The following is a 23,693-nucleotide window of genomic DNA, read 5'->3' as shown; positions in this document are numbered from 1 at the left end:
CAAGATCCCCTTGCAGGAAAGCATAATGGATGTAAATCACCATGGCACAAGACAAAGCAAACCAATGGTCATGCTTCCTGCCAAAGAGCTCATGTCCATGTTTCTGGCATGAATAAGATGTAACTTGGATGAAGAAAAACTGAAAAGCTAGAAAGTATCCTCATCTTCCTGTATGACCTTTTGTCACTCCAGGAGAAAGAGACACATTAAGGATATATCTACAACTTAAAAACTATCTACCATATAAGCGTTCCTACAGAACACTCAATAAAAAAAGAGAAAGGAAAGCATCTATTAGTTACTCCTTGCCTGTCTACAAGGATCCATGCAATAAATTTCAATTAAGAGTCAGTGCTTTAAGGAGAAAACTCACCTCCTGGTGAATTAGTATGTATCCTTTTCTCATCAGATAATTAAAGTTCAGTCCTTCACTATATTTTAAAATTTCAACTGCCTAGGAACCCACTACTAAAATTAGTGCTGTAATAATAATAGCTATTATTAGCCTACATTTATCATTTCATATATTATATAAGTTTTCATTTTTTTATCCATGGTTTCTTTCTTTTATTGTAAGTCATCTCAAAGATACTTTAGAAGTAGGTAGGGTCTAAATAATGAATGCATTAAAAATAATAATGACCATCTAGGGAAAACACAATGACCCCGACTTGCTTCCCAGCTCTGATGTTCATGCAGCTCACAGTCAGCTTCTATACACCGGGGCCCATGAAGTAAATCAACCTCACAAGGCTAGCTGGGTGGTTGCTGTAGGAATCCTGCCCAGCAGCGAGGGAAATGAACGAGAAGGAAGGGAGAGAGAGACGCAGATTTCCACCCAAGCCAATGTGGCTGTTGAAGCAGAAAGGAACAGCCAGAGTTGGACATGAGCCACCTCATCTGCATAGAAGGACTTCAGATTCACCAATTTTAGAAACATTTAAAAAGCTGAAGTTGAAGAGTCTGGATGTATCACACGGCCCACAGTGTGGATGATGTCCAACAGAGTGATGTTCATAGATGCATTAGGGAAAGACAGGAGGTTTGTCTCTACTTCAACTGCATTCCTATCACAGATGTGATTTCTGCTTGGAATGATCTGAAATTTTTAGAGCCCTGATTCTTTCCTTTATCTCTTCCTTCCTTCTTTTCCCCCTTCCTCCTTTCCTCTGCCCCCTCCCCTCCTTCCCTCCCTTCCTTCCTCCCTCGTTTCCTTCCTTCCTCCTTCTCTCTCTCCCTTCCTTCCCTGTCTCTTCTCTCTCTTTCCTGGGACAGAGCCAAATATCAGTGAGAAGAAACTGTGGGTGGTCTATATGAGAGCCTAGCAGGCATGCAGAATTCCACACAGGCTGGCCAGCTTAATATTCCAGCATCAGGCACAAAGTCAGTGCTCAACAGAGTATGTGGAATTGAATGGAGTCTTTTCCAGAAGACCTTAGAGATTATTGAGCCCAAATAGCAGTGAGATCCAAAAACATTTGACAGTGTACCCATTCATTTGAAAATGTCAACAAAATATGGGGAGGAGGGAGGCAAGAATAAACCTTCCATATCTAGGCCATTCAGAGAGGAGTACTCTGTAAATGTTCACTCATAAAGTTTGACCTTTGATTAGAAGGGTGAATATCAAATACAGCATTACACTCAGTTAACAAAGAGGATCTCTTTTACAAGCATAGTCAAATGCATGGCCTCATGTGAATTCAGATTTATGTATATATCAGGTTAACCAGTATAAGGTGGCATAGGTAGACTCAGAGGACAGCTGCATCCCTCAGGCTAGAAGTGTGAAATGCAATGACAGTCTTTATTAATGGGGGTAAGGTGTTTATGTCCCTTGAAAGACATCCTTTGAACAGTTCCATCATCCTTTAAACAAGTTATCTCTGGTCTCCCCTAATCCCTGTGTGCTCTGTACAGTCAGTAACATAGATGCCATTACTTTTTAGGAAAGGACTGCCTCCAGTATTAGTCTCCCAAGCTACAAATGTGATTTAAAACCTCTCAGCCAGCACTTTATCCATGGCAAGATGCATTGCCTATCCCCTGAGAAGTCATAAGTGCAAGGCTCCCTTTAAGGGCACTTAAATTGGACTGAAATTGAATAATCTTTGCAATTTATGATGGCTATTTCCCTCTGGTATAGAATAAAGTTGGAGATGCAGGGAGCACAGAGAATGAGAGCAAGCCAAAGGATTTGGGGTTTGGAGAAGAGCCCACCATCGTTTCTACTCCTTATAACCACCCACCTTTAAGCCACAAATGAAAGAAACGTATCTGTGCCCACAGATAATTTGAATGATTTCTCTGAATGTGAGTCATTTAGATGAAACATATGGAAACTCACTTTGGCAAAAATGAACGAGGGGAGGTAACAGGGAGCAGGAGGAAGAAAATCATCCATTTGACTAGATTACATCAAAAGCAAGGTTTTCTCAGGATGCCTCTTCAACATAACTTATATCCTCAATGAATTATTCCACATTTATAAAAACAGCTTATGCTCCATATAAAGACTTTAAAAATCATTATGCTTCTTTTCGTTTGGATTCAAAGGAGACAGAAGGAAATCTCTAGGCCTTAAATGTGATTATGGTTCTATAATTTGGAGTACTGAATTTTTTCACTGGGCTGACTACTCTAATCAAATTAATAGACATCCACCAAATCTCCACTTCCTCCACGTCTTTGGTCCACTCTGAGTTACACAAGCTGTGCTGCTTAAGGACTTCACCATTTGAACTATTTGCTCAACTAGAGAAATTTGTACCAACATATAAACTAGTCATGATGACAATAGCTATTGTCCCAAATGTTGTGGCATGGATGATCATTCATATTCTCAATATGACACTGTCAAAATACATGTGAGGGAGAAGTTACTTATATACAGTACAGTGCAAGATGCTGTGTCTAAAATTGTGTAAATCTGGTCCATCCTTACTTTGAAGAGCACACAATTTCTGGCGAACACTGATAAAGTTACAGGTCTAAGTTAGAAGCATTACACCAAAGCATTTTAGTGCGTATTAAGGAAGGGATTACTGCACACTGAGGAGGGTATGTGGCAAATGCTATCAGTGACTCTTCTGTGTCCCTTAGACCCTACCTTCTCTTTATGTTTTGGATGCCCTCCACTAACAATTACCTGAATTCTCTAGACTCGAAGAGTTTTTCTAGAGCCACAGAAGACCACTCAGCTCACATGTGCAGGTCAAGAATGCTGGGGAATTCGTACATCTCAGAAACTATCCTCAACCAATGACTAATGGCAGTTGGAGGATCAATACCTCAGTTCCCTCATCTATCAAGTGGTATAATTCTGAGGCTTGTGTTTTCTACTATTTCCCAGAGTTTCCCTTACAGAATTAAGCTCCAGTTGCTCACCTTGATAACTAGTTTACTAATTCACTCTTTATTTACTGCCTTCCCATCCCTACATCAATTTCCATGTCCCTGCCAATGCTTCCTGCAGCTCCTGAAGAGATTCTTTGTACTTGAATGTTTGCCTGAGGTGAGCTTCTGAAGGGAACCTAAATTAGGACAAAGTGAGTCCATCTTTTATATGTGTTCAGGAAACACATCAGTGACAGCATAAAAAGAGGAAAATAGGCATCTCTTCTATGATTAAATTTGAGAGGATTCATAGAAATGCTCATGGGACAAACACTGCCAGTCACCTATCCCCGACAGTAGTGGTTCCTCCCTCTATCGTCAACAGAAACCAATTTGGTTTGGCCAAACAAGCTCAGAGAAACTAAGCCCCTTCCTTGACCCATGAGGATGATCCAAGGTCAGTGTAGGTCAAACATGACCATCCCATTCCTATTTGCTGATAATCTTTAGGGGAGGACAGTTGACTGAATGCCAGCTCATGAAACATAAGCAGGAACTGAGGAACTCTTTTTCCTCCTATAAACAGAGATCTGGAAAAGTAAAAGGTTTCTTCTCTCTCTCTCTCTCTCTCTCTCTCTCTCTCAATCTCTCTCTCTCTCCTTTTTTGCCTTCACCTTCCTTCGTGTTTGGAGTGCCACAGGGTTATGCTTGGAGTAACTGCAGTCATCTTAAACCCATGAGAGAAATGTTATTGAGTTGCTAATCCAACCTCAGAACCACCTACCTCCAGACTTCCTTTATGTAAGATAAATGTTAGCTAAGATCTCTGTTACCTACACCCAATTCACCCTGATTGATACAGATGCAATTCTAGGAGCCAGCTTAATGAAGAGGAATGGTTTGCAGGCAACAAGACTCCAATGTGGCAGTGGAATGAGAAAGAGAAAGAGAAAATCCCGTATTTACTGTTCACTCAACATTTTATAATGAAAGAGTCTAGTGTTAATATTCCATTTCTCTCCTGGGATACTCCTCTTACATGCAGTGTCAAACTGCTTACCAAAACTTGGAGCCATAGGCCTGCTTCTGCCTCTGCCTGAGTTCCTCGTGGCACCCTCTTCCTTCCTTCAGTGTCCACTCAATTGTCACCCCTCAATGACAATCCCCTATGTAATAGTGCTACCCTGGCCCTCATCATCTCCTCTCAGGGAAAGGATGGATGGGGGAAAATGCAATTTGCTCCATGAAGCAAGAAGGTTATTACCATCCTTATAATTGGCGCATTAAAGTTTATGATGTGGTCCAGAGTGACCATATTATTAAGAGCTAATGTTACAGATTCCTGTACCATCAGAGAAGCTGGCTGGCTCATGCAAGGTCAGGAAGCCCATTCCCTGCCATTTTCAAGCATGACTACACAGACTTTTGGAGTCCTTATTTTAAAGGCCCTTTAGTTATCTACCTACAATAACCTAGTAGTTAATATTAAAAAGTCATCTTTTTGGCTGATGACATTTCTTGGCCAAAACTTTCCTGCTTTCCTTTTGTTTTGAGGAGATGGGGGGGAAATGGAATATATGCCTTAATTACCATATTTTGAAACTGTCATCAAGTAACCTTTTCCCCTCAGGAGGAAGAAGAGGAGAAGAAAGAATAGGTCTGGGTCAGTATATCTAACTCTCTCCTTGAAATCTCTACTTGGATGTGGGAGACATATGCTAGTCCTAAAAACTATCACATGCCCCTATTCCTTAGCCTTTGTCTACCTATAGAGGCCAGAAAGCCTAATACTGTATTTTCAAATTTCCATTTAGCTAAGGGTGGCCACAAAACTTAATTCAGGCTAGTATGATGTAGGCCAAATTCCTAGGTAAAGATTCCTTGCTAAATAAAAAGGAAAATCTTTGCTAGGATAAGCCCCTTCACCTTGTGGCCCTCCATGTAATTTTCTACTTGGTATGCAGGTACAAGGGCAAGGTCACAGCAGCCATCTTGAACCATAAAGAAGTAATCAAAAGGTAAAAGGCTACCTGCCAAGGTAGGTAGGTAGACCAGAAAGTTGAAAAGAGCCTTACCATCCCTGAATTGCTGAGCTGCCTCACAAAGCTTAGGTTGCATAGCCTTGGACCTCTGTCTTGTGACTAAGACACAGCCCTAGCCGTTTTAGCCAATTCAGGAGGGCTTTCTGTTCTATGCAGCTGATCATCAATATAAAGATAGAGACTGACCTCATGAAACCCCCTCACCTGGCCCTTCCTCCAGCGTCCTTATCACAGTAATGTGACATGGCCCTCCTACAGAGCCTATAGGACAAAAATCTAGGCATTATCCTTGACACTGTTCCCTCCTTCAGCCCCATATCCAATCCATCACTATCTGAATGTCTCACCCCTCGTCACCATCTTAACTGCTAGTTCGAGATACCACTGTCCCTCCCCAGAGTGACTGTGACAGCCTCCCTGCTTATCTCCCTGGCCATGTGAAGGTCTCACTGTATCATTTCATTTTCAAAATACAAATCTAATCATTTGTACACATTCTCTCTCTCTCTCTCTCTCTCTCTCTCTCACACACACACACACACACACACACACTCACAGATACACACTCTTGCTTAAAAGCCTTCAGTGACTTGCCATACATCCTGTGATCAAGATATAAATACTTAACATGGCTTAAAAGGCCCTTTGGGGATTATCTTCAGCCCCAGCTTCTGCCAGCCTTCCTCTGAGTTTCAGCTTCCTAACCATTATTTCTAAGAAAATGCCCTACTCCCTGCCTCCACAAAGTCTTTGCACAGACTTTTTTCCACTGGATGGAAAATTCTTTTTTGTTTCTACCTTTTACTATTTGACTTCTGGAAAATTCTCCATTCAGAACACAGTCCTGGCTTCTCAACCTCAGAGAACTCTTCTCTAACCCAGTGCAAGAGTTAAAGATCCTTTGTTTAACGATGCCACAGACCACCTTCCCTTTTGCAGATTCTCTAGTTGTAATTATGCATCCTAGTGGGATTAGTTACTTGATGGTAAATCCTTGAGAAAAGGATCTCTGTCTGATTTTCCATTTTATCTTTAGGCATTCTCCCTGCCTAACATGATGCCTAGCACATAGTAGACGCTCAATAAAAACTTACTCAACAAGGATTGAATGGAAGAAAGCCATATAGCCCAGTCAGTAAATCATCCCCTAAATAGAACCCTCCTGCACTGTTGGTGGGAATGTGAACTGGTGCAGCCACTCTGGAAAACTGTGTGGAGGTTCCTCAAAGAGTTAAAAATAGATCTGCCCTATGACCCACCAATTGCACTGCTGGGGATTTACCCCAAAGATACAAATGCAATGAAACGCCGGGACACCTGCACCCCGATGTTTATAGCAGCAATGTCCACAATAGCCCAACTGTGGAAGGAGCCTCAGTGTCCATCGAAAGATGAATGGATAAAGAAGATGTGGTCTATGTATACAATGGAATATTACTCAGCCATTAGAAATAACAAATACCCATCATTTGCTTCAACATGGATGGAACTGGAGGGTATTATGCTGAGTGAAATAAGTCAATCAGAGAAGGACAAACATTTTATGGTCTCATTCATTTGGGGAATATAAAAAATAGTGAAAGGGAATAAAGGGGAAAGGAGAAAAAAATGAGTGGGAAATATCACAAGGGGAGACAGAACATGAGAGACTCCTAACTCTGGGAAACAAACTAGGGGTCATGGAAGGGGTGGTGGGTGGGGGTTGGGGTGACTGGGTGACGGGCACTGAGGGGGGCACTTGACAGGATGAGCACTGGGTGTTATGCTATATGTTGGCAAATTGAACACCAATAAAAAATAAATTTATAAAAAAAAAGAAAAAAAAAAAAAAGAACATGTTGGGCAGCCCTGATGGCCCAGCGGTTTGGCACCACCTTCGGCCCAGGGTGTGATCCTGGGGACCCGAGATCAAGTCCCGCGTCGGGCTCCCTGTGTGGAGCCTGCTTCTCCCTCTGCCTGTGTCTCTGCCCCTCTCTCTCTCTCTGTCTGTCATGAATAAATAAAATCTTTAAAAAAATTTTTAAAAAGAACAAAAAAAATCATCCCCTAAATAACTGATTAACATTATATTATCTAAATAAAAATGTAACTAAAAATATTATTAATATAATACCAAAAAAACACAGAGCTTTATAGGACCGTAAATATCTGATGAATCACCAAATTTTGCCATCTCACTAATCGTCTTGTGTCAGGCACCATGTCATCTGATGCATGGGAGGACTAGGTTAGATAGTATGGTATGGACTGGGTACATGCTCTGGACAGCCGAGGCCATGCTATGATAATGGTGGCCCTGACAAGGATCTAATCTAGATTCACAGGTTGTGTTGCAAATATGTTCTAATTGGAGAGAGAAACTCTGGGAGAGGCCTTTCTCCTTTACCCCCAAATAACTGTCCATCTGAAGTATCCCTAAACATGGGATGTGGTTCTCAAACCACTAAGAGGCTGCATGGGAACTTGACCTCCTAGTTCAGAACACCCCTTACCAGATGACTTTAAAAAGGGTAAATGGGAAAATTGAAAAGAGGGAAAAAATTGACAGAAAAGCAGAAAAATTATCTTGGTCTGGAGGGTCTCAGTTTTGAAAAGTTCAAGCTTTTCCTCAAACAGGAAGAGCTCTTCTTCTTTAATGGTTCTCTAGGCCATTGGATCACCAAGATATATATGTTCCCACTTCACATCTAATTGTGTAACACAACCAAAAGAAGCAGGGAGTGTGGAGATGGGCTATGTTTTGTGGGAGTGAGAGAATAAACGGATTCCTGGGAGGTGCCTAGAATCTAGACAAGACTTTTATGTAGTGACCCTATTACGGTGGTCAGAAAGGAGTGGATAAAAACAGGATGAATGGCATGGCATGTAATATCTCCTTTCACCTCCCCCAAAACCCACCAAACTCAATTTTATTCTATTCTTTGTAGGAACAAACTTTATGGGTCAGAAGCCATGGATTTAAGCCTCTAATCTGCCACAAACAAGCTTTGTGATGTGGCTTTACTCTCTGATACACATTTGTTTCATTGGCAAATAGTTGGTGGAACCCAACTGGTAAATAAAGATGGAATCCAACACAGAATTGCGCCCAGAATCAATGATACCATGTTTGTGAAAGCCATTTATGTTTTGCAAAGCTTATATCCTCACTAGCTAATTTAATTGGACTTCTCATTCCCCAAACTCTCTTTACTGCATTTTTTCAAGTTAAATTACTTTATTTGTCTGTAATTAAAATCAAGTTGATTATAAATATATTACAGTAATCATGAATATTGAAATTTTTTAGATAAAAAATTCCTTATTCAGCTTACTGTGATTCTCTTTAGCACTTCTCTTTACTGTATTTAGCCACCATAGAAGTATGCGTTTATTCACATCTGATGAAGGAAGATAATCCTTCAAAGGGCCACACCTTGAACACTGGCCAGCTTTTCCAAAACTCCATACTCTCTGTATTGGCTCCCTCCCTCTTTCATAGGACATTCCCTCAAGCTCCTTGTAGAACTGTTCTTCCCTGACCCTATTTATTCAGTGGTATCTTGTGGCACAAGAAGGCTTTAGACTAAGCCCCCACCCTGAGAAGTAAATTGCAATTTCTACTCACAGGCACTAGCTGTTTATGATACAATCTCCAGAAGTTTTCACACAAAGCTGATTGTGGCTATGAGAGAGATATATTAGTGGCTTTCTTTGAGCAGGGGATCAGGGCATCTTGTGTGCAAATCCGTGATTGAGGATCCCAATCCCAGAGAAAGATGCAGCCACTACAGTTGTCACATGACATCCCATGTGGAGACAGACCCAAATCCTCATCAACAACAACCAGGTAACTAACTCATGGATGTGTTGAAACTACCCACATTTTCCCACAAGGTGATAAAAAAAATGAATCTGTATGGGGCTCTGACCCTACAGTAAGGGGGGTGTGCATGTGTGTGTGAACACAGGGACACATGCATACGCACAGGCATATGTGTGATGTATTCAAATGTTTGCAGTTTGTCGAGAAATTTTATTGGAATTAGCTATCTTTTGCAAAATGTTCAACTTCTCACCCTGAAGAAAGGACAGTACCAATATTAATTATTGGAGAGCCCCAGTGAAAAAACTATGAAGGGACCATGGAGAAAGAGAGTTGTGTTTTGATTACCCAATTGCCACAAGTCACACGTGTTGATGCCCAGAAATCTCACTATTTGATCATTTGTATTGATTAAGAAGACGCCTAATTCAGAGGTGTGGAAGTGGGAGGGTCTTTCCTAACCTTGCCATGTCCCATCCCAAAATTAACTTTCAGTTTGAGGTTGAGAGATCAAACAATATCTTCTTGCTGGCTAGCATCACTCTCTTGGAAAAGGAGCCCATAATCCACTCATGAGAGAACTCCAGAGCATCTGAGGTCTACTGAACACTCCAATAATTAAAGTACAATACCACTTGGACTTTTCAAAGTGCTAGAGTGGATATCAAGAAGAACTAACCCAATCACCTCCTCATGCAGGTGAGGAAGCTGAGCCCCAGAACAGTCACATAGCGAGCTAGGAGAAATGCTGAGAGGTAAACCCAGTCTCATGTTTCCAATAAGTCCCTTCTCCAGTGGACTATGCTAGGTCCACCGAGCTATGGCTGTAAAGGGTCACTCCCAGAGAAATGCTCACTGCTTTTGATCTCTAGCTTCTGCAGGTTCCCTTCAGAGCCAAATTTCACACCTCATCTCCTTTCTTTCTGTCTCAGTCTGCTTGGACTGCCATTAAAAAAATCATAGACTGAGAGGCATAAGCAATATAAATGTATTTGCCTACAGTTCTGGAGGCTAGAATTCCCAGATCAAGAAGCCAGCAGGGTTGATGTCTTGTGAGGGCTCGCTCCTTAAGGTTTGCACTCAGCCACCTTCTCAGAAGGCCTTGTCTCTGTTGTTCATGCATGTAGGGAGAGAGAGACCTTTCCTCCCTCTTGTTATAAGGCTCCCAAACCTACCAGATTAGGACACAACCTTAAGACCTCATTTAATCCTAATTATCTCTTAAGAGATAATTACAATCACACTGGGGGTTAGGACTTCCCTGTATGCATTTTGGGGAGACACAATTCAGTCCATAGCACTTTGCATCCTACTACTCCAGTATCTGATTTTATAACCTTCGAATTTCAACTAGGCATTTGAAGAACAGCAAATTGCATTAAGAATATAATTTATTGTTTCCAATACAGCCAGAGCAGGACAATTGCTACAACATTTATCCTATAACAGGCAAGAGTATTCACTTCACACAACACATCCAATCCCAATTTACTATATCTAACTAAAGTGAGTCCTGAGCATCTGCTTTGTGTGAATAAGGAAAACAAATAATTCATTATGTCATTTCTTAATTTTTTTTCATTTCTTAATTTTAATAATGTCTAGATATAATATAGCAAGATTGATGTACTATATACTTGTTTAAGTGGAACTCAACCCACATTGTTTTCACCAGTCACCAGGCAGCTAATTAAATACCAACCAGCTACCGAGCTGTCTGCTAGCATAGAGGCCAGGCAACCTCATTACTGATAAGGTTAATTTAATCAGTTGCTTTCACTAAGTGCCTGTGAGTCACTCCCATAATTTAAAACACAAATAAAAAACATGAGTGGAAGCATTTCCTAAATGGGTAGAATTCCTTGTACCTCTCTTTGCCCACTCATTTCCCCTCACCTGGGTCACCTACCTGCCAAATACCCCAGTCTACTGACAACCAGAATTTTTTCTTTATGAGACATTAACTTAGGAACATCAAAACCAGGAACAACAAGATGTGCCCCCTTTTGTCTATTTGCAAATCTGGTATAGCTGCATATGTTTGTGTGATCTAGGAAGAGTCCTCTGAGTCTACAACTGGAATGTGTTCTCATGTTGGAAGCTCTGCAAAAGAAAGAAAAAAGGAAAGAGAAAGTTTGAGTCTAAAAGTAGGAAACAATCTGTTCTGCAGCTGATGGCATTCAGAGTCGGGCAACACGGAAGAAATGCTATTTGTGTGCACAGGTGTCTAGGACTCTGCAATCTGCCCAGCTGGGAGCTCTGGGAATGGAGGCTAAACCACCGGTCTCCTCCTTCCTCTTCTTCATCCCTCTCAGGAGCTTCTCATAAACTATGGACACTCTGACCAATGACTGAAATACACATATTATTCTCAGAGGTCTCAACATGACCATAATTTTGAGTCTCTGAGAAGCCCAATACAGAAATTTGAATGTGCCAGCAAGCATTACACTGATGGCCTTCTTACTTCTTCCAGGCCAGTATGGTCAAGGCCACATCCTGACTTTTATGGTGATGCTCACAGTGAGGCTTAGGCCCACGTATGGATGTAACAGGGAGAAATTTAGCATGTTTGACTGCATATTGCTTCTATTGCCCTACTGCTCTGACCCGTAGCTAGGGAAGTCCTGCTTAGCCCTGCCTGTAGGCATGTTAATCATTGAAGGAACTTTGCTTAAAGCTAAGATTTGCAAAAACCACTCTTTACTCAAAACCCACCTCACCTGAAGAGATAAGTAAGTACTTACAGAAACAGCAAAGCTATGTTTAAGATTTACAGGAATGGCAAGACAATATTCCTGTACTCAAAGATCAACTGATAAAGGACAGAAAAGTTTCAATAACCTTCCTCAGACCATTATGAGCACTAGAATGCCTACACATATCTGTCACCTCTTGATTCCAACTCCTTCCCACCTCCCCCTCTTCCTAACAAAAGAAGCTCAAAGTTGATGCTGAGGAATGATGGTTCTTTAAGACAAAAGTCCATCATCTCAGTTTTCTGACTTCCCAAAAAAGTCACTTTCCTAGCCCAACTTCTTGCCCCTCAACTTACTGGCCTGTCATGTGACCAGTGGAATGAACTTGGGCTCAGTTACAGGTATAACGATATTTAGCAACATAGACACAATGCATGCAAATGCATTCACTATAGAAAAGTAAGTCATGGTCAATAACCATCCTACTGGCTGTTTTACAAACCAAAATGAGAATGGAGTATTTTGAAGTTGTATCCTGAAATTAGACCTTTCATCAAAACAAACCACAGATTTAAAATAAAATAAAATAAATTGCAGATTTAAGATAAGTGATAATGGACTAAAAGAAATATGGACAAGCATTATATGACCTAATGATCAGGGTGGTATTTCGAAGTATGATACCAATGACAGAAATCATAACAGTAACAGAGGTGACTGCTTCAGAGAAGCAAACAAATAAAAGGAACACACACACATACACACACACACAAAAACAGGAACTGCCACCAAAGTCACTACAATAACAGTACATCAATAAAATTGAAACAAAACTGAAAGCCAATAACCAATGAAAACGTTAACACAGAAAACAAAGTATGCTTAATGTATATAAAGTAATTAAAAGTCAGTAAGAAGAACCCTGGTATGACTGTCATGCACAACAGTTCTCTTGCTCAGCAGTCGCTTATTTCTTCTGCACCACCCCATTGATGATTTGATGGGAGATGGACATGGGCCCCCTGAGGCCCCAGAACTATCTTAGAACTATCTTTTTTGTTGTAAATTAAGATGGACACAGATTTTTATTTTAAGGCAGATATCTAATAAAATGAGTACCAGCTATCTCTAAGAATAGATTAAGGGCTGGTGCAAAAGATGAGCTGTGCATCACTGGAGCAGAGACAAGGAATTAAGAGGGCAGTCCAATAACATTAGGAACTTTGAAAATGTCTATACAGGCCATGAATTCCTTTGGGCTTTGAAATAACAACACCTGTGGCTTGTGGGTGAAGGGTAGTTGGGAGCCCATACATACTAATGGACAGCATATAATGCTGGAGGAAGACGTAGAATCAGATGATGAAGAGGAGAAATGAAATTCCTAAGTATATCTGGAGAGCAAGCAGCCCTTGGAAGTGGAGGCAAGGATCCATGCAAGAAAATCAAACTTGCTGCTGAAGAAGAAAGACGAAAAAGAGGAAGAGGAGGAAGAGCATGAGAGGAGAAAATGCTCCAGTAAAGAAATTGATATGAGATACTCCAGCCAAAAATGCACACAAATAAAACCAGAATGAAAGATTCAAAATCATGAACACCAAGATCAAAAGATCAAGAATCCTCATTTAAAAAAAAAGAGAGAGAAAAACTCCTAAAACATCAAATGGTCCTAATTCTATAGAAGACATTAAAGCAAAAATGGAAGAAAGTATAGAAAAAGGTGATTCTCTTTCCAAAGAGAAAGCCAAGCTCGTCAATTATATGAAGCACGGTTTTTGGATAACTGACCCAGAAGATATTCAAGATCTCTGGCAGTGGAGGAAATCTCTTTAAGTAAACAGCTTAAACAGCTTATTAAAATTTTCCATCTCATTTTATTTCTGTAATAGGTGATCTCTGGTTGTCCTTTTTATAATGTAGAGTGAGAACCTTCTTTACTGTGTCTGATAAATGTGGTCCAGGTTGCAATGCCAACATATTGTCCCAAATGCCTGCTTAGTTTTCAAAGGCAGAACTCCACCTTTTGCTTGGTTTTAAATACATGTGGAATGCTTTGACAGAACATTTGTCATCGTGGTCAGACAAATGGAAATGGTGGAGAGACTATAAAAATATATGTGTGAAATAAACTTAGTTTTTTAAAGAATTTTAAAAATCAATGAGAAAAAGATGAGCACCTCAACTGAAAAAATGATGGTTCAGGGGCACATCTAACTCTTGGTTTTGGCTCAGGTCATGATCTCAGGGTTGTGGGATTGAGCCCCAAGTCAGGCTTCATACTCAGCAAAGAATCTGCTTGAGATTCTCTCTCTCTTTCTCTCTCCCCCCCTCTGCCCTTCCCTTCCGCTTGTGATCTTTTTCTCTAAAATAAATATTTTTTAAAAAAGAAAAAAGAATAGAGAACATAATCAGGCAATTTACAAACACAGAAAACCCAACTATTTCTTAAAAATATAATGTCCATAATGAAAAAAATGAAAAATGTAAATATGCATAATTTTTCATTTATCAAATTGGTCATTCAAAAAAACCCAGCAAAACCCATTTTTGGAAAAAATGTAGGGAATCCCATAAACCAGGTGGGAATGACAGTTGATGCAACTTTTTCCAGGTTGATAATTTGGCACAAGGAATCAAAATCCTAAAATTTGCATTTCATTTGACATTGGAATTGCAAACTTAACCTAAGGAAGTAATTGTGGATAAGCACAAAAATGAAGCTACAACATCCATACCAGTGTTGTTTGTAAGAAAGAAATAATATTGGGTACATTAACTGAGGAACATACAATGAAGATGGAGCAGTGATTTAAAATTGCATTGGGAAGGTGTTAAGTTTTAAGGCTGGTTTTTGAGCAATATGATCTTATACAATATACATGCATAAATATATAAATAGTATATACTCACAGAAAAAGACTAAAAGAACAGAAGTAAATGTCAGTAGTGGCTATCTATAATGAGATCATAGATGATATTTATTTTGCTTTTTACTTTTCCATAGGCCCTAAATTTTCTTCAGATAACAGATAATTGTTATAAAAAGGTAACTTTTTATAACAATTAAAAAACCATTTTTAAACAGAATTTTAAAGGAAAACCAACAGTACAACAGGCTTATGTTTCTCCCACCAAACTAAATGGCTTTCACTTACTGCTTCCAAAGATCATGCTGCCTCTCTTTCTTCCCTGATCTGCATCCAACTCTAATAATTTCCTTCACATCATGAAAAAATTATACAAAACCCCAAGCTCACTCATTCAATTAACTCCCTACCTCTTCCTTACTCAATATTCAATTAAAATTGAATCACTTTAAGTCTTGCTATTTTAAAACCTGCTCTGGCTAATCTGTTTTTTTAAATGATCAGCTCTTCTTTCTAACTTCTGAGCCTTCAAAAATATCCAAAGACAAAAGAATGTTTGTAGACAAGTCACTCTGTTGTTCTGTACAGCCACTTCAACAACCCCCCAGGCCCCCATTCCCTAGAGTCTAATAGGTGTGTAAAGCAAAACAGAACAACTTAGAAGCTTCTAACCTACATTGGGTGGCATGCCAAGGAAAGCAGTACATGGCTGGTGTGACATGAAAATACCAGACATGGGTCAAGGCAAAAATCCTTCTTAAAATGCATCACCCTACATAGTAGTGTAGAAGACACGGGGCTAAAAAAAAAAAAAAAAAAAAAAAAAGAAGTCGTCACGGGGCTCTGGCCTCTGTCCACAGGTGGCAACTTGTGTGATTTTGGACAAGCAGTTGACCTGTTCTGGGCCTCAGTTACATCCTTTCCAAAACTATGGTATTATTTCTAAGGTGACCATGAAACTGATGGACATTTATGTCCTTTTCTCTAGCAAGTCACTTAACTCTCTATAATCACAAAATCCCCCTTAAAGATCTCACAACCTGGGATCATTACAGATCCATTTCTCTTCCTTACTGTGGATATGGGAAATACTTAGCCTACTTCACAATTCCAGGGTTCATCACATCTTATGACAACAGATTGCTTTGGTCACTTCTTTCTGGTTTCTCCATGCTTCATTTTCTCCCCATTCCATCTTCCCTCATTGATTCGGACTACATGTGAGTCACTTTTTTATCTCCATAGATGGGGAATCAGCTCTTTATTTTTTTAACCTGAGGGCAGTTAGTCATTTGAAAGGCTTTAATCTAGTACAACCTATTATGGATGTTGTTCTTTCAAGGTTAAAAGAGAGGTAGTCAAAAAACAGAAGGGCAGGGATTGTAAGAAGTATCACTCAGGTGGCCCAAGAATGGCACTAACTTCTTATAAAGCTGACACACACCAATACTGTTCTCAAACCAAAACAAAGACAATTTCCCTGACTCCCTGACCCAAGACAAAATAGATCAATACTGACTCCAAATGCTGACAAGGGTGTGGAGAAATGGGATCACTCGTACATTACTGGTGGGAATGTACAATGGACAGTCACTCTGTAAAAGAGTGACCCCATGTCTCATACAACTACATACGCACTTACCATATGGCCTAATGAGTCCATATGTGGGCATTTATGCCAGACAAATGGAAACCTCTGTTCACACAAAAACCTATATGCAGATGTTCACAGAAGCTTTATTCACAATATCCCAAGACAGGAACCAACTGAAATGTCCTTCAATGGATGACTGGCCAAAGAAACATGGATATATCAAAACCAAGAAACACCACTCTGCAATAAACAGTAACAACTGATAGACAAGACAACTTGGATGGATTTCAAGAGAGTTAAGCTGCATGAAAAAAAATCTAAAGATTACACCTATATGATTTCATTGACATAGCATTCTTGAAATGACAAAATTATAGAGATAGATCAAGACTGATGGTTGCCAGGGCTGGAGGGAAGGAGCAGGGAAGGATGCAGCTATATAGCTAGAAAGGGTAGCATGAGGGATCTTTGCAAAGAAACTGTCCTGTATCTTCAATGTGATGGTAATCAAACCTATACAGGTGACAAAATTACACAGAACTGAATACACACAAATGAGTACATGCAAAACTAGTGAAATCTAAATAAGATTGCTGGGTTGTATCAATTTCATCAATATCAATTTCCTGTGATATTGATTATGCAAGATGGCGAGAGAGAGAGAGATGCTGACAGCACATATGTGGACAATAAAGAACTAGAATCAACTTACAGAATTGTATTTTTTCCTGGAAGGTTTTCCTATTGAATAGAAATGCAAGTCTGTCCTATAGTCCACATTCCCTGAAATTTTAAATCACTCCTAACTTTGGGTGTTCTACTTTGTGGTGGTTGTCATGGTGATGTTTAAAGAAGGGGAGAACCATAAAGTACTATACAAAGATCCTACTTTCTCCAACGAGCTAGAAGATCTTCTGAGTATAGCCTACATCTGGGTTCCCCCACCCACATGGTGTGGCCAGCCTCAGCGGTCACTTGCAGATAGTAACACCAGGAAGTGGACACTTCAGGGAAGGGAAGACAGAGAGGGGAGAAAAACAAGAGTTGCTAAATAACACCAACATCTTACTCCCCTGCAGTGGTTTGGACCTGAGGTGTCATCTATACCATTTCTCAAAGGGTCCCTAGCAGAAAGAAATCTGTTTCCCACAGCACTAATCTGCTTATGACGATGCCTTTTATAGGCTTTTCCTTCTTTCCAGCCTCTCTCTCCCCTCCACCTCATTCCATCTCCCAGTAAACCACTTGAACTCCTTACCTCAGGTCTGCTTTTAGAAGGACCCAAATCCAGATGTTCACACTGAGGATATCTGAATGCATACCACAGTGCCTTGTCTCTAACAACTGATGTTTTACTTTCCTTAATCAATATTAAAACTTAATTTAAAAAATTAATCTGCTACAAATTTCATGGAAATATAACAACACACAATTCATTTATTTAAGACAGATGACAACACCCTCAGTTAAATACAGTCTTGGTCATTTTGGAAGCTGCTCTCCTATGTGCCTCATAACAAATACAGACACCAGCGATCAGGCTGTTTAACAACTACCTACAAAGCCCTTTTTGCGCAGGTTCCATTCACTGAAGTGAATACACATTCAGCACATATATCTTCAGAAAACTGCCATACTCGTGTCCTACATTCTAGAAGACCAACCAGAGTCTACTAATCCAATAGGCTCATCAAAAGAGCTGAGGTGTTGGCCAGCTTGCAAGAGGTCACCTAAGTGACTTACAGAAATGCTAGTCTGCAGAATTTTTTAAAGTGAAAGATTCTTTGAGATCCTGAAAGCCATGCTAGATGTTACCCACCTATAACCAGCCATAATCCTATTGGTAGTATTTTGAACCATTCTTCTCTGAATCTTAGCTGGTATCAAGGCTGCCCTCCACTGTCAGCATTTTCAGTGGTTCTGCTATAAATATGTTTGTGTCCATGTAGCATTCAGTTTGGCTTGGGAGATGGAATAGCCAGAAGAAAAACGGATCAGGAGTCTGAACATTTAGAACATTAGAACCCTGCCCTGTCTACATCTGACAAGTGGCAGGCAGCAGGGAGCAATTTGGGCCACAGTCCTTGGACTTCCTGGGTCTCTGTTTACTTATCAGCAAAATGAAGTGTTTGAATTAGATGGGAAAGAAAAACCAAGCTCTGTTCCAGCTTGACAAGTCTGTGATTATAGAAGGTGTTTTTGTTTAGGAGACATAGGATCTGCTAACAGTATTATTACCCATGGATTAATTCATTTAGCAATTACTAAGCATCTTCTATGTAGCAAGCACTGTGTAAGGGATACCAAGTGTCACCATGCATAAGCAGATAGGCCTGCCCCAGCCTTTGCCACAGCTCAGATTCTCACCTCTATACTTCTCTTCATCTAGGCTCCAATTGCTCCAGATTCAATGTCTCAGGAGCCAGCGTCCACCAGGGCAAGCTTAGGTCGTGTGTGTCCCCAGGCTCTCCAAAAAAATAGAGAAGAATCCGACCTCTGTCAATTTTCATGGAGGCAGGCAGCAGGAAGTGGCTGTCACTAGGAATTGCCCACCAACCAATATGACACAAGTAGCAAACTGCCCTAGTAGGAAATCAGAGTACTCAAAGGAAGAAGGGAAGTTGAATGTTGGATGACACATGTCCTCCATATCTGCCTCGTGAGCTCTCTGACATGTATATGCACATAGGCATCTTGGGGAAAGAAAGGACCCATAACCTTCACCCAGCTCTCTAAATGATTGTGGCTTAGGCAGGAAGAATTTAAATCCAAGGGGGTCTCTCACATTAGTGGGCAGATCACTTTGTTTCATTTTTCCTGGCATTCTCCCATGAGACACAGCCATGAAGCATTTACTCGGGAGCCTGGAAGTCTAGATTGAGATTGCTTAACTGGCTCTACCTGACTCTCAGTGTATTGTCACCACCACATTCACCAAGAGGCCAACAGAGAAAATGTTCCGGACAATGTTTAGGACAAAGGTGAAATGCACTGCGTAGGTCATGGGTCACATGGGGAACTTCCCAACATTTCATGGGTAAATACCACTGGCTATGTTGGCCTAAGCTGGTAGTGGATTTGACCCTCCTCTGATTATTGAGAGTTGATGGTGTCAGGCTGCCACAGGTCCTAATATCTACTTAGCTTTGGAAATTTGTTTCCACCACTGCCCTTTACTAACTAATTGATACAATTAGAAAGCCAACAAAAAAGAAACTTTGACATGAAACCCTCAAGCAATTAAAGCTACAATCCACAGAGAAATGCAAAGAACTTAGAATAGCCAAAACAAGTTTGAAAAGTATAGCCAAAATTATCAAATTGTATAGTGCTTCTAAAATATGTGTTACTTGTTTTAACTATTTCTCATTAAACTTTTATTTATTTTTTAAAGTGATTTTAAAGATTTTTACTTATTTATTTATTTATTTATTCATGATAGACACAAAGAGAGAGAGAGAGAGAGAGAAGCGGAGACACAGGCAGAGGGAGAAGCAGGCTCCATGCCAGGAGCCCGACGTAGGACTCGATCCCGGGACCCCAGGATCATGCCCTGGGTGAAAGGCAGGCGCCAAACCTCTGAGCCACCCAGGGATCCCAAACTTTTATTTTTAATGAGAGAAAACAACATTTAGATATCATGAACACTCCAGACATCGCCTGCCTATGCAAAGGCCTGTCCATGAGATTTTTTAGGACAATGCCCCTCCCAAGTCCACTCACCCCGAGTGGTAAGTGCTATCCTGTATTCTGTGGTTAGTATTCCTTTGTTTTCAAAAATATGTTTACTATAGATACAGTTTAATTCTATTAGGTTTTGACCTTTAGATAAATAAAGTCATGTTCAGCATATTCTTCCATGACTTGCTGTTCTTCTACAATTTTTTAGTAATATTCAAGAATGGTAATGTGTGTAGTGGTGGCAGTAGTAGTAGTAGTAGTAGTAGCAGTACATTCATTTCACAGCTGTATAGTATTCCAAAATTTTTTTATTCACCTAATCTTAATGGCTCTTCATATCATTTCCAGTGTATCATGTTTCAAATATTACTGTGAGCGCATGCACAAGAACTTCTCCTGAGTACATACTTACTCATAGACTCCCCAGGCCCCACTTATGCACATCTTCCCTTTAGTTAAATATGAAATTATTCTCCAGGTGTGTGTATCAGCCTACCCTCTCCCCAGCTGTGTATAGGAGATCTGGCTCCTTTACATCCTCAACAACACTTGATATCTTCAGACTTTCTATTGGTTACCCATCTTGCATATGTAAAATGGCATTCCAAGCTGGTCCTTAATTTGCATTTCCAATGAGAACTTTTCTCCATGTCAGTCTTCACTACCAGATATTCAGATCCTGAAAAGCATGAAGGCTGCGCAATTCAGTTTTGTGGCCTCTGCACCTGGCCCTTTCCAGCACACAAGACCAACTAATGGTGGTGGAGTGAATGATGCCAGTTCATGGGCTCCCTAATCCACAAGGCTCAGAAGGGAACAAAACAGGAATCCAGGGGTGGAAAAGAGAAGGGCAGCGAAGGCTGACCCATCCCATCTCTTGCCAAGTGAGATCTCACAGACCACATGGGGAAAAGATACAGGGGAACAAAAGCACAGAACCTGGAAGGAGGAATCCTACTTTTTGTTTCTCTTATCATTAAATCTTCTGTCACCTGCACTGGGACTTCACATCAGAATACCAAGGAGGGTTAAGAGTGGAGGGGAAATGAAGCTCTCTGCTTCAGAGAGACATGCACCCAAGGCCAAGAATAGGGACTGCAGGCTCCTCTGCCACCTTGACCAACTTCTTCATCTCCTCTATTCCTCAGATAGACACCAAAGAGGTGCCCCCTCCAGAGCTGGACGAACGCTGTCAGTCCCCTGAGAGCACCAAGTCAGCCACCAGGGATGCTGGTAATGGGCAAAGCCCTGGCGGCACCTGCTGGGTGGCTGCTGTTCCCCCAGGCTACAGCGTTAGACCCGTTTCCCCCTCATCCTTCCCAGTCACCAGTGGCACATTCGTGGCAGCTGCCTCTTTGCAGAAATCTGCACCAAAATTAAACTCATCAAGCTGTCAGCCCCGTTGCCGGGGCTGCTCCCATGTCAGCCCATGTCATGACAACCGATGATAGAAATTCAGGCTTCATGGGGAGCATCTGTTTCCTTTTTAAAATCGCTTTAAAAAGAAGCCTGAGCAAGGCGCCTGATGCTCGGGACAGTGCAGGATGCTGAGGCAGGCAGGCAGGCTCAGCACCTGCTGGGGGGTGGCACTTCCTCTAGAATTTAGGAAACCAGTGGGGGAGGAGGGCCTGGTTCCAAAAACAGCAGCCTTGGGAGGGAGCAATGGAGGTACCAACAGGAGTCCCAGTTTCTCCTCCCTAGGGTTGTCCTCTTCTCAACCACCCAGCGCGTGCTTCTTCTAAGTCCAGCACTGCAGCCCTGGGGTAAAACTCAGTCTTGCCTTCTCAGGAGGGTCTTTGTCCCAAGGCAACTTCAAAGCTTCCAAAATATTGGGAGATTATCTCCTCTGATACCTACATCGTGGAGAGAGGGCAGGGTGTGGGGGGTGAGGGTTTCATACCCCAAACACAGTCTCCCCTCTGATGGGCCTGTGATTCAGGATTGCTCAGCAACATCAAATCTGGAGGAGAAACAGCACTAGCTGAATCCCTGCTGCTTCCCTGTCTCCAGTTTACCTTGGCCCCTGCCCAGGATCTCAATCTCTCTCTCTCTCTCTCTCTCTCTCTCACACACACACACACACACACACACCCCACATACACACACACACACACACACACAAACACATAATGTATGTGTTCTTGTGTTAACTAAATAGCCCAAGACACAGATTAAGCACATTTGTGTTCAGCATCCAAGCTCAGACATGAGAAGAATCTTAGCATCCATCTCTCCCTTTTCCCTCAGGAAACTGAAGCCCAGACAAGTCAAGTGACTTTTCTAATTACATAGTTTGTTGTTAACAAATAGGGGAAGAGATCCCAGAATCTTCTGCTCTTGCCTTTGGGGGCCCAGTCTGACCAAACAACAAAAACTAACTGGGAGCCTTTTATCTAAGAGAAATACAGAGAATACTGAAGCATGGCAAACAAAAGGTTTGTCTGATAGGATTTGGGAAATACAGAAATATCAGAGATCACCTATTTAAAAACAATTTTTTTAAAAAAATGCATATGGGCCAGATTAGAATGAATGAATGGTTGAGGGAATCCTTGTAACGTGGGCAGTAAGTACAGATGAGATTTTCATTTTCAATGATGCAGAGGCCTCAGAATTTCTTGGGCAGCTTACTGTTGGGTGACTGACCTTCCCAGAAGAGACTCTACCTTGGCTGAGCATGTGTGTGTGTGTCAAACACCAAGTTCTAGGCGGCGCTGAGGGTTTCTGCAGATATAAGAAGAGATTCTGGAGCATAGCAATGTGACATTGGATGGTGACAGCAATACTGGCTTTCATTTACTGAGCACATACCCTGTAAGGCACTGTTACCCCTCACAGAAGCCCCCTCATCTAATCTTCATATTTACAGATGAGCAGCCTGAGGAATTGAGAGCTTATATGATCTCTTCAAGTCATACAGCCCCTAAGTGTCAGAGCCAATGTGAATGCAAGAGTCTCTCAGACCATGTGCTGAATTCCTGCTGATGCCCTGGATGGGGGTCAAGAGGTGAGCATGCTAGACCTGCCTCTGCCACAGGCAAGCCCACTCATTCTGGGTGTCCATGATGACTTCCAATGAGGTGAACGTTTTGGGTAAAGGTCCACACAGATGTGTGACTTTGGGCAACTGTGCAGTAAGGAGTCAATTGGGCATGCCCAGGCTGCACAAAGTCTGCGTATTCTAAAGGCCTTTTGAACTGAACCTTGAGCAGTTCTTGGGAGACCACCTCTGAGCCGTTGGAATACCCTGTTGGACAAAGGGTCACTGTCTACCTGGAGCTTTGGGCTGCACCACATATTTTTTGCTAACAATAAGATTTGTGGTAGGGGTCTTGGGCCACGCTCTATAGCTTGACCTCCGAGTGACAGGTTGGGGACTGAGTAACTAGGGTCAGTCACTCAGGTGCTGTGTGCCTATGTGACTGACTCTCCAGTAAGAGCCCTGGATACCAAAGCTCCAGGGAACTTCCCTGGTTAGCAAAACTCCATGTATTTTGTCACAGCTTGTAGTTGGACAAATTAAGCACTGCCCGTTGAGTATGTGGGGACATGGACACCCAAGGTTCACATATAGTTTTTCCCAAACTCCACCCTACGATTTTAACCTGTACCCATCCAATGTAATAAACCGTAACTGTGAGTACACCAGTTTTTCCTGAGTCCTGTGAG

General features: G+C 41.3%; 1 protein-coding gene and 1 pseudogene across 20 annotated transcripts in view; one reads left to right on the top strand and one right to left on the bottom strand.

Annotated features, from left to right (window-relative positions):
* The window catches only part of LOC140638488 (uncharacterized), a 111,818-nt gene that overhangs the window by 43,521 nt on the left and 44,604 nt on the right, over positions 1–23,693 (bottom strand). The window contains exon 4 of one of the 20 annotated variants that reach the window (XR_012035572.1): positions 10,578–11,286. The exons of 18 other annotated variants lie outside the window; for them this stretch is intronic. Coding sequence is in view for 1 of the 2 variants with exons in the window: in XM_072836013.1 (XP_072692114.1) it covers positions 11,254–11,286 (33 nt within the window). In the remaining variant the exon portion in view is untranslated. Of the gene's footprint in view, positions 1–10,577; positions 11,287–23,693 lie in introns of those variants that run through there. One more of the 20 variants, XM_072836013.1, reaches the window with a different exon arrangement.
* Positions 11,638–13,715, top strand: LOC140608633 (nucleophosmin pseudogene; annotated as a pseudogene).

The sequence above is a fragment of the Canis lupus genome, chromosome 1 (assembly GCF_048164855.1).
Source record: "Canis lupus baileyi chromosome 1, mCanLup2.hap1, whole genome shotgun sequence".
In the NCBI taxonomy this organism is placed as follows: Eukaryota; Metazoa; Chordata; class Mammalia; order Carnivora; family Canidae; genus Canis; species Canis lupus.
Note: the sequence above shows the minus strand (reverse complement) of the source record. Positions and strands in the feature narration are given on the sequence as shown.